Source organism: Fulmarus glacialis, unplaced genomic scaffold (genome assembly GCF_000690835.1).
Source record: "Fulmarus glacialis isolate BGI_N327 unplaced genomic scaffold, ASM69083v1 scaffold26771, whole genome shotgun sequence".
NCBI classification, from domain to species: domain Eukaryota; kingdom Metazoa; phylum Chordata; class Aves; order Procellariiformes; family Procellariidae; genus Fulmarus; species Fulmarus glacialis.
Window position 1 is genome coordinate 1 of NW_009192533.1, and position 11,250 is coordinate 11,250.

The following is an 11,250-nucleotide window of genomic DNA, read 5'->3' on the forward strand; positions in this document are numbered from 1 at the left end:
GAGGGGAGGGGTTCTGTAGAGCCCCAAGGTGAGGTGGGGTGCTGGGGACAGTGGCGCGGAGCAGGGGTCTGGCCTGGGCAGGTGACAGCCGGCCCTTGGATCGGGCAGCTCGGGGCAGGCTGGCTCTGGGTGCGGGACCTGGAGCGGGGCCGGGCCCTTATAGCTGTAGAAGCAGCCCCTGGGGTGGGGGAGGCATCCTTCGCCCTCCCACGCCTGGCTGAGTTGCCTTGGAGCCCAGCCCAGATCGGGCTCTTGAAGAAGGGTCAGAGCACGTATCGGAGAGGAGAAGGGATTTAATCCAGCCCCGACTTTGAAAAGATTGGGATTCGAGCAGCCAGCCCTAAACGTCAGCCCTTCTCTGTTGTTTCTTCTTTAGCAAGTAGCTATCTGCCATTAAAAGTAAAGATTTAAGATCCAGAATGTGTTGTCTGCGTGGGCAGCGTGCTGAGGAGAAGGGTCTTTCATAGTGCCTAGCTAATTTTGAGGCTCCTGTTGTGCCAGGCTTTTAGGACTTTTTCTACCCTGACGATGTAGGGGGAATTAATACGGTCTGTCTGCGTGGCCATTTATCCAAGTTAAATGGGGCCAGGGGGCTGCGTTTCTATGCAGACAGTCAGAGGGCATGATATGGTGTTTGTGCTGCTTCATCCTGCTCTGCTGGCAGCAGTGAATTCCCCTCGCAGCCTGCCGGTCCAGAACGAAAGCACCCAACTTCTTTTTGACTCAGCAGCAGGGCATGCTTTGGGTTTCGGGGGCATGTTTTGGCTTGCGGGGCAGGGGTGCTTTTGACTCGGTACCAGGAACCCAGCAGCCCAATTTGTTGTGTTGTTGCAGCACAATAAATAGGCGGGAAGGACTGTCCCCTGCCGAGGATCTGGGGCAGAGTGAGCAGAGTTCCTCCTGGGTGAGCTGGGAGATTGCTAGATCTGTTCTGCCCGGGATCTTGAAATAGTATGACGCAATAAGAAAAGGGGGTTTTCATGGTTCCTGCTTCCCGGGGTGATGGTGAACCCGAGATCCTGTCCAGGTCAAGGATCTGAACTTCTTTTCTTCTCCGCAGAGCACCTTGAGTGATGCCCAAGAAGTTCCAAGGTGAAAATACCAAGTCGGCTGCTGCCCGCGCGAGGAAAGCTGAGGCAAAGGCAGCAGCCGATGCCAAACGTCAGCAGGAGCTGGAAGATGCCTACTGGAAGGATGAAGACAAACACGTGATGAGGAAGGAACAAAGGAAGGTGAATGGCTAGTCAGGTAGAAGGGTGCCTTCTACCTGGTCCTTTGCTAAGCCCGTGAGATCCAGGCTTGCTCAGAAAGGGTTGCTTCTCCTCCTCTGGCCCCCAGCTGTAGCTGTGTCTCCACACCTTGTCCTGTGCTTAGTTTTGGGCAGAAAAGCTGGAACTAGTGGCTTCTCTGGGAGCTAAAAGAAGCCGAGTGTGGGAGTAAGTGTAAGCTTTGATTTGTAATTCAGAAATCTGGTGGATCTTAGAGCTGACTTCCCGAGGGAGGCAGTAAAAGCTTTATTGTTGGAATCATTTAAAATTGAATTAAGTAAAAGATCAGGAACTCTGCTGCAGGGCTTGATTTTTGACCAAGCAGTTCTTTAGCTTTTTTTCTTTCTTTTCCTTTCTTAACTTTCCTTTGATTTTTGTGGAAGGAAAAAGAAATCAGCAGGGTTAAGGGCTGCAAAGCTTTTTTTTCTCCCTGACTTGGTGTGCCACACATCAGGACATGTCTCTCTCAAAAAATTCTCTCTGCTTTGCTCTTGCTCTGCCCTGGGTGCCCCTTTGCCTCGGTGTTCAATAAATGGAGCACTTTAGTGCTCATTTCTGGGTTATTTGGGTTTTAACGTTGTCCTGCATCAGCGTTAGACAAATCTACCTTCTCGTTTTGTGGATTTTTCTAGAAACAATTGTTGGTGATAACTTAGCTGCCTCTTCTGAAACGATTCCTTTACCCTCGTGCTAACCAGACAGGGCTTCTGTTGACGACATAAATGGTATTTATGGGGTTACTGGGTTTGTGCTGCTCTGTGAATTCGGTGCTTACCGAACTTTGTGTGTCGGTACTCGAGCACACTGGCCGGGCAGGCAGGAAGCCAGCGCGTCCCCGTGACCTTGGTAGCTGCGTGCTGTGTGCATCTGCGTGAGTTCACCCCTAATATGTGTCTTGACGTTTGGAATTTGGAATCCTGTGTGCTGTTCCCCAACGCAATCCTGTAATGTTGCCTAATTACTTCCTGGAACAAGGACTTATTATTGCTGTGCTTAAGACTTGGCCAACAGTGACCTATTTGACTGGGCTTCCAAAACAGCCTCCTGCAGGCAAGGGGCACGGGCGTCTGGAGAGGGGAGCTGTGTTGTGAGCTGGAATTGCTAACTGGAAAACCAGGGTCCATCCCAGAGCCTCAGACTGGGTTTTAGAGAAACAAGTGAGGCCATTTCCAGTCCGCACCTCAGCCATCCCCTCTCCCTGCATCAGCATAGCCGTAGTCTCTAGGTCTGAATTTCACTTGAATACTGTGTTTCAGTGCGTTTGCTTCCCACAAACCCCCCTGGGGACCTGCAGCTCACAGCAGCAAAAATCTCCGCTCGGATGGGGAGCTGTCCTGCCAGAAGGGCTCCGAGTCTAACTGTACCTGCACGGGGGCTCTTCCTGCTGCGGGAGCCTCACGCAGGTGCTACTACAGCCTAAGCGAGGGCTGCGGCTTCATGTAGGTGAGCAAGTGGCCAACAGACAGGAATAAGTGGGTTGCTGGGGGAAAATAAATCAGTGAAACCTTCCTCAGCTGCTTCTCCAGTGCCATCAGGCTGGAATATCCCCACGGAGAACAGAAGCTGCTGCCTGTGCCCTGTCGCATCCCAGCAGGGAAGGGATGTGTGACTCAGATTGTAAATGACTTTCCATCCTCATCCTAGAGAGGACAGAAACCAAACCGTTCACAGGAGTCAAACTTCCATGGAGAAGTACCTGTTTTGCGGGTGGTGCTGGCATGGAAATAGCGCTGCCGGCCACAGCCATATGCTGCAGGAGGGACTCGTGTCTCTCTCAGCTACAGCACCCCGAGGAGGGGATGGCGGTGTGTGTGGGAGGATGCTCGCAGCACCTCGCAGTCAGCGCTGAGCAGCTCTTACAGCTCTTCCCCGGCTCTCCGGGCGATGGCAGTAACACATTAACGGCGCCGCAGCGCACCCGTGCAGCACCTCTGAATTCCTGCACCGCCAGCAGGCAGGAGTGGCTGAAAGCCTTTGGGATGTGCTGAGACCAAACCCCGCGCACCCCTTTTAATCCCTTTCCCCCTGCAGATGACCACCGGAGTCTCAGTGAAATAAGTGAGAGCGCAGAGCTCTGTGTCTGTTCTGGGGTTCGGTGGCTCTGCCTGGCAATCCGGTGGTCTCGCTGACGGGGCAGCGATGCATGTCAACATTAATACTTGGGCGTAGGAAAGCTTAATGTTCAAAACGCAGTGCCTGCTGTCGTGAGATTCACTGTCACCAGATGACTGTCCTGTTTGCTTTTGCTGCATTTTGGGGGTTTTTTAAATGCCACCCCCCCCGTTCTGAGAGCAACCGTCCTCTGCTAATGGGGGATGACACTCATTTGGTGGCTCTCTGATGCATAAAGGAACATCTGAGCTAATATCACCAGCCTGTGATGTGTGTATTCCTCCTCTGGCACTTCAGCACAAGTCACAGCTTGTTACCTTCCCTGGAGAGCTCCAGCTGGAAAGCACAAAATCTACATCCTTCTTGCTGGAAGACTCGGGGTTTTACCTAGGTAACTGCTTTTCTTTTAATGTTCGGGTATCTTCATCCTTTCTGTCCCTTCCCACCCTTCCTATGGCAGGTTAGACTGCAGCTCAGAGCATGACACTCCTCATCAGCCTGATCACAGTGTGGTTTTTCTCCATGCAATTAGCTCAAGTGTGTCTAGTGGTGGAACAGCCACCGACGCCTGTGCGTCCTGGGTGAAGCTGCGGGCAGGCTTGGAAGGGTGACAAACCATTAAATCGGCTGGAGGATTACGGGAGGAAAGGACCGGTGGAGTATCTGTCAAGGGCGGAGGTCTTGCAGGCTTTCTTCTCTCTGGCAACCTTGGGTTTAGCCGCTTTGTGCCCTGCGGAAAAGGGCACAGGAAGATCTCGCTGGCTGGGACTGCTGCTGGGGCCGAGGTGTCCGCTCGCAGAGTGCAGCCAACTTCCCAAACTCCCGCCGGGGCTGTCTGGCTGAGGGAGGACAAGCCCTTCTCCCCATTCAGGCTGTATTTTGCCTGGTCTCTGTTTGCTAAGTGCCCGTATGTCAGGAAAGCAGTTCCTCCTTGTTCAGCAGTGGCTCAAAACCCCTTGGCACCTTTCTCTCTGCCCAGCGTCATGGTGTCGGCAGCACCGTCCCGCAGAGGTCTTTCCCACAGCTTCGCTCAGTGCCCTCGGTGGGAATGACAAAGGGAGAACGTGTGGATGATGCAGGAGCGAGGAGACTTTATGTGCTTGTATGCGAAGGGTCTGGGGAAACATTCAAGTTAAATGCAGGGCGAGTACTTGTGCTAGAAGAGCGCAGATAGTGCACGCGGGAGCAGTGACTCTTGGTGCGAGTTTTATGCCTTTCTCCTTCCCGTTAGCCTTGCTCGCGGGGTGTGGGCTGGCAGGCTCGGGTACCGGCAGGTCCCAGCTGCAGTGGTATCGCAGACAGGCGCATGGTGACTTTCTCTCCCCTCACCCCTCTGATTCAGTGCAGAATTACTCAGCTGTGAGCACCAGCTCTTATTCAGATAAAATGCGAGACAGGTCAAATGACTGTTCTTCCCTCTTTGGAGGACATCTGCGTGGTACCAGGTGCGCGATACTGAAATCCGATGGCTTGAATGAGCAATGCAAGAGACAGAGATGTAGTGGAGCGCATCTGACGACACCAGGTTGGGGTTCACACCCCAGAACCAAGCTCCTCAGGCTCCAGTATCCCTTCAATGCTTGCTTTGACTGCCTGTGGGCAATGGAAGGGGCGTGTTTGATCCCATCTCAAAGCTCTGCTGTACTTCAGGTAGCCCAGTGAGCACTTAGACACGCTCCAGGTCGGTTATGCCCCGCTTGCTTTCCAACTGCGTCATTTTTTTGCATTTTTTGCCCTTCTGCCGTGCGAGAAGTGGCATGCTTCGCCAGGCTGGCGGCGTGCTTTCCAGCCTTCCTCGGGGCCTCACGCTAAGAGGTTGATTGGGAGCGCTGCTGCTTCAATTGACCGCTTGCTCTCAAAGCCATGTGCATGGGACCTTGTTCTCGTTTTCTCTAGCAGGTGGGAAGCTGTTCTGAAAGCTAATGAATTGTTCCTTGCTCAAGCAGTTCTTTGCAAGGCTGGAAACTCACATTTTAACACACAAATCCTTGGGAACAGGAGCATCCAGCTAAAGAAATCTCACACCCTGCTCCTCCCAGTGCCCTGTAGAGTGCAGCAATGTTGAGGGAGAAAATTATTCATTTCCTTTCCAGTTTTCTAATAGCTTTGCGGTATGTTTCACTTAGACAAATCCAAGCCTCTCTTTCATCAGGACATTTAAGCTGATTCATAAAGGATTGGTTTGGTTTGGCCCAACCTGAAAAAAAGTCTTCAAAAATGACAGCTTCAGGCCCCTTGGGCTTTGGGGTCGGCGAGCAGGCGGCTCAGAGCTGCTGCTTTTGAGCACCGCGGAAGGTGCAGAGCAGACCTGGACGTGACGGGCCGCTGGGAAAACCTGAGCGTGTAGATTTTGCAGGTCTTGTGACAAATTAGTGACGGTGCCAGCTTATTTACTTTCCGCAAATAGAAACTCAATTGTAAATGCCAGAGAGCAGGGAGTAGCTTACCCCAGCAGCTGGGGGAGAGGAGTAACTGGAGGTCCCCTGCAGCACGCAGTGCAGGAGGAAGGCTCTGCACCTTACTTGTGCCTCTGTTTCCCCTTTGCTAAGTGGGTGTGTCCTCTTTGGAGAGTTTTGTTTGAAAGGAGCTAACAGCAGCAGAGCATTATCCTTGAATTTCTGCTCTGTCAGACATGTCGTCGTCCCAGCTGGGGCTGTGCGGTGTGAGACAGGCTGCTGAGCTAGCTGCCTTGGAGGACAGTTCCCTTTCTGTGATAAGCAGGGGTAAAAGATGGTCTTCTCTAACTATAAATAACATTTCTTTTCTGAAGTGTCTTGCTCCCCTGCCTTAGGTCATTAGTACTTGTGTATCCGCTCCTTATCTGTCTCCTGAATTATTCAAGCCACAACCACGCCTGCAGCCTTGCTGAGGTGCTCACCGTGCCAGCACCTTCTCTGGGTTACCTTGTTCAGTCACCCCTGAGCTTCAGAGACGGGACAGGCAGTCAGGGGACAGTTTCTTTGCACTAGTTCCAGGCACGATACCAGTATCCTGAATACACAGTGCTGCTTCTCTTGCATGTGCTTTACATCTAATTAAATGGCTTACTCTCTCTGACTGCTGGACCTTCAGTGATTTCTGTGGCCCTCCTTCTGTTTTGGCACACTAATCTGTCAAGTTTTGGGGTTTCTCCTGCATTCTTCCTTAAAAATGCCTGATGCTCAAGCAGAGGCTGCTGGTCAAGCTGGAGATCCCATCTGGAGCTGGAGCTGTCCTGCGCTGTGCTGTGTGAGGGTGGCAAAGACCCTGTGGCTGCCCTTGCTCAGTTAGATCCCTATGAATAAATTTTTAGGGGGGTAAGACAGTCTTCCTCCTCCTCTCATGACACCCTTCCTGTTCTAGGAGTGGCCAAAATCCCTCCTAATCTGGGAGACCGAGTACATTTGTTTACTCAACCTTTACTAGAAGAGGGAGAGGCCTGACAGGAAAGCAGCGGGCAGGGAAAGCCGATGTCTTAAACAAATGAATTTGCACTTTGAAATCATGCATGGTCCAGTTGCTGGGGAATTGTGTCTCAAGGCACTGGCACTAAGCACTTAATGACCAAGAATTTGAAGACTGCCAGTTGTAATAAAGGCTTCATCCCTCTAATGGCTTTTTCCCCATCTTTGGCCCCAGCTGCTTGGAGTGGAGCTAGGCGTCCCTTCCCTTCCCAGCCCGAGGACGTGTTTTGATTCGGTATTTGTGGGCTTTGGTTCTGTGTTTTGATAGGTTTTGTCTTTAAACTCTTGAGCTGTGGAGCAACTTATGGTTTTTTTGTTTAATAGAGTCTCAAACCTATTGCTTACTCTGAAGTGGGCCCTACCCCAATGTGCATAATTCTGCTCCTACTCCTTAAACACCGATGAAGACAGCAGGTTGCGTTACTGCTGGGGTGGTTTTGCTGTGCAGCTGCCTTTGAGTAAATCCATTCCGTTAATGATCGATCAGTTCGTTGTGCCATCCCTGTGAATAATGGATGAGAGCCATAATTAAGTGTCCATGTAACTAACCTAAATACGAAGTGCTTTGCAGCATGTGACGCTGCCCCAGACAGAGATGTTCACTTGTTGTTTCTTTCTTTTTGCCAGACCTTACAGGCTTTGGGAGAGGAGAAAAAAAAAAAAACTTGAAGCCAAAGTGCTGAAAGCCCCTAAGGGCCTGTTGCATGGTCTTGTAAGCCTCTTCCCTGGGCCTTGGAGGGCAAAGTGGCTCTTAAACTCCTTGTAAAGCACTTTAAAATTACCACAAGAGCTGCATTGCTTGTTGGATTCGGTCTAACCACCTGCCCTGGCTCTTAGGAAGAGCATGAGCCAGGCCTGAGGACAAATTCAGCCTCTTGACTGGCTTGTCTCGAACAACTGCTGAACTTTCAACCTCCGACCACTTATTAAAATTAAAGTGGAAAACTTAATCTGATTGTCAGCAGTCCTGGCTGGTACCTCCCGCTCCTTCCTGACAGCGGGGTTGTGTTTCGCAGTACTGACATCATGGGAAGCCAGCGCGTGGTTGCAGACAGGACAGGGATGGGGGAATTATTATTCTGAAGGGACGGGCCAGGCTGTCACTGTCTCGCTGGAGGTCGGGGGGAAGCAGCCGATGTCCCTTCTGATAAGGTGAGGTCAGCGCTGCATTAGCTACAGAAGTGAGGTGCCTGTTTCTGTTCAAGAGGGGTTCCCTGCTCTTACAAGGGATAGTTTGATCCCCCTGCCTTACGAAGGCGTAAGGGTGGAGGTGACCTGGTCCTTTCTCCCTTCCAGGAAGAGAGGGAGAAGCGGCGGCTGGAGCAGCTGGAGCGTAAGAAGGAGCTGCAGCGCCTGCTGGAGGAGGAAGACTCGAAGCTGAAAGGGAAGTCGCCCAAGCAGGTCACTCCGGGCAAAGTCACCAGGGCTCAAATCGAGGAGACGATCAGAAAAGACCAGCAGCAGAAGGAGAATGCAGATACAGGTTTGGTGGTACCATAGAAAGGCCCTGACGGTGGCGGGGGGGCTGGGGAGCGGGAAGGGGGGCTGTTCCTTTTTCACCTACTGTTGGTGAAGGACAAGGTGTTTGGAAAGCAAGAGCTGCCTGCAGCTATTGTGTGCTGCATGCTTTACTGTGTCTGTGTCTAACACCCAAATGGGGGAAGAAGAAACCTCCTGTCACCTTCAGGTGGAGAAACAGAGCTGCAGAGCAGGCACTCTTCTCTTCCGGGGCTGGGACTGAACTCTGGCTGAGTTTTCTCAGCACTTTCTTCAGAGTACTTTGGAAAACCCTCTTCTGAGGGTTTTGCACAGGCTCGGTTTGATGTTAACGTTTCTCCCTTTCCCTCTTCCCTGTGCAGCGGAGAAGGAGAAGACTCACTTGGAGGTCCCCTTGGAAGAGAACATCAACAGAAGGGTACTGGAGGAAGGATCGGTGGAGGCCAGGACGATTGAAGATGCCATTGCTGTCCTCAGGTATGTGGCCATATCGTAGCAGTGCTCTCCTTTGAAGGCGTCGCTTTCCTTACGAGAAATTCTCGCAGACACTCCCTCCCCCACAACTGGCTTCTTTTTATGCTTTGACTGTGACTTTCTATCTCAACAGCAAAAACAGGACACGTCCCCTGCCCTGTTGTTCTGTGGAGAGTATTTGAAGTGGGCAGGGGAAGTATCACGGGGTTTTCTGCTTTATCACCCAAGTTATTCTGTATGCACTTGGTTGCACTGACAGGGGATCAGAGCGGGGTGAGTGGCTGGTGCCTGCGGGGAGGTGTCTCTGATGCACGTCTCTCTCTGAATTCCCTCCCGGCAGCGTTGCCAATGATCCGGACCGGCACCCTGAGCGCCGGATGAAAGCTGCCTTCACAGCTTTTGAAGAGCTCAATCTGCCACGCCTGAAGCAAGAGAACCCCAACATGCGCCTGTCCCAGCTCAAGCAGCTCCTCAAGAAGGAGTGGATGAAGTCTCCAGAAAACCCCATGAACCAGAGGCATAAAGCTTACAACAGCCAAAAGTAGAACTAGAGCTGATCATCCCCCACGGACAGTGGGCTGGAGCCCCAGGGCTCTGCTCGGATGAAAACAGGAGACACAAGGAACCTCCTCTCCTTTTGTTTCCCTTCCCTGCCCCCATTTTCTGTCTTTCTCTGTTCTTGGATTTAAGATAAGCAGGAGGCCACAGCTTGCCTGGGGACCCTGCAGCGTCCTGCCGTCTTCACTGACGGCCCGTGCCCCCGCACATGCTCACCCCTCCACAGGCAGCTGGTGCAGAGCAACCTGGACAGACTAACACTACCTTCATGCTTCCGAATTCAGTAGTTGTCTTACAGAAAAAAAGCTACTAACTCGCTTCCAGACCTTCAGCATGGGCAGCGCTTGCGAGGTGCAACATCAGCACTGTCGCCTGCCGAGGTGGGGACCCCCTGCGCTGGCTAGCGCCTTGCGTTAACCCGCTCACAGCCTGGACCTGAGCCAAACTGCATTCATCCCTCTCTCTACCGTGGCTGCGCCGCACCCTCGTGCTCTGCAGGGTGAATTTTTGCAACCGTCACGAGGAAGGCACCTGGCCTCTGTTGCTCGTGTTGTCCTTGGTGCTGGGATGTCCCCGAAGAGATTCCAGACTGGGATCGCTGTTGGCCCTGCCTGCTGCCGGCCACCTCTCTCCTTTCGATCTCGACTGGTGGTGCGTTAGAAGGAGGAACCACAACGGGAGCAGAAGCTCTGTCAGTGCAGTGTTGTGGGGAAGAGAGAAAATAACCTTCCATCTTCAAAGGGGAGTGGGAGAAATAACACAGCACAGCATGGTTCCTGCCTTGTCTGGACACTGGTGCCAGACTTCTCTGTGTGACTTTCCTGGTGGCCTTGCCCAGAGCCTCACACACTGCTGGTGGGACAGGAGGGTTCCTGGAGGGGCTGCAACCCCGCACTACCCAAGAACTACCCCAAGAAGGGAAGCCGCTGCTTCTCCCATCGCTTCTTCCCCTGCCTGCTCCCAGGTTCAGGCAAGAAAGTGCCCCGTGAGCCTGTGGAAGGGGATGTAAAACTGTTGGCTCGGCAGCTTCCCCCGCCGCTGGACCGCAGGCACTAACCTGGCTGTGCTGCCTCTGCTCCCCTTCGGCCGGAGCCCTGGGGTCTCTCCGCTGGCCCAGGCAAAAAGAAATCGGTGAGCTCCCTTGGGAGGGCGGTGGCAGCGCCCAGGCAGGGCTGGAGAGGCTTAGCCCCGGAGCCACGGCGGAGTCCTGCCCCTCGCCTTGAGCAGGCACTGGGTTTTCCTCTCTTCCCTCTTCCCTGTCACATCTCTTCTGGTCTCTTTTGGGAGTGAAATTCTTTCCTAAGGTCTAAACCCTTGACCACCATTGCTGTTGGTGCTTACCTGTGTGCTTAACGGGGGCTGCCAAACCAAGACAAACTCACGGCTGGCTTGGCATCCCGCTGGGGTTTCTTCTGATGATACTAAACAAATAGGGTTCATCCCCAGCCAGGTAACAGGCGGCGTGTGGCCTCTACCCCTGCGGAGGATCGCCTGCGAGCAGGCAGGGAGGGTCGCAGGAGTCCTCAAGGCTGCAGAGGCGTTTGCACTTTGGTGGCAGAGGCGTTTGCATTTGGGTGGTGAAGGGGTTGCGGGAGGCGATGCTCAAGCTGAAGCCGACGGCCTGCGGCAGTTTCGGGGCTCTCCCCAGCCCTCTCTGCACCCTGCTTGCAGACCCAGGCTGAAGGAGCTGGGCTGGCCCCTGCCAACGTTCCCCCTGCCCCTGCTCGCGCAAGCCCGGTAAAGACAGGGAGGAATGCACCCAGTGTCTCCCCTTTCTGTGAGAAGTTTGTTGTGTTTGAACCCGATTAAAAACCCCAAAACCCTGTTAACTTGTTGAAGGAATAAAGGCCTGGGGTGGAGGGCTCTGTTTTCCTGGCTTGCTCTGGCGGGGGCTGTTT

At 53.1% G+C, this 11,250-nt stretch overlaps 1 protein-coding gene across 1 annotated transcript; it reads left to right on the top strand.

Moving 5' to 3' along the window:
- Positions 1–1,061: 1,061 nt before the first annotated feature.
- Positions 1,062–9,430, top strand: CCDC124 (coiled-coil domain containing 124). Its single transcript, XM_009587124.1, has 4 exons — positions 1,062–1,232; positions 8,120–8,306; positions 8,683–8,797; positions 9,135–9,430. Exons 1-4 carry the CDS (start codon positions 1,074–1,076, stop codon positions 9,337–9,339), a joined length of 666 nt encoding a protein of 221 aa, XP_009585419.1. The 5' UTR covers positions 1,062–1,073; the 3' UTR covers positions 9,340–9,430.
- The last annotated feature ends 1,820 nt before the right edge of the window (positions 9,431–11,250 follow it).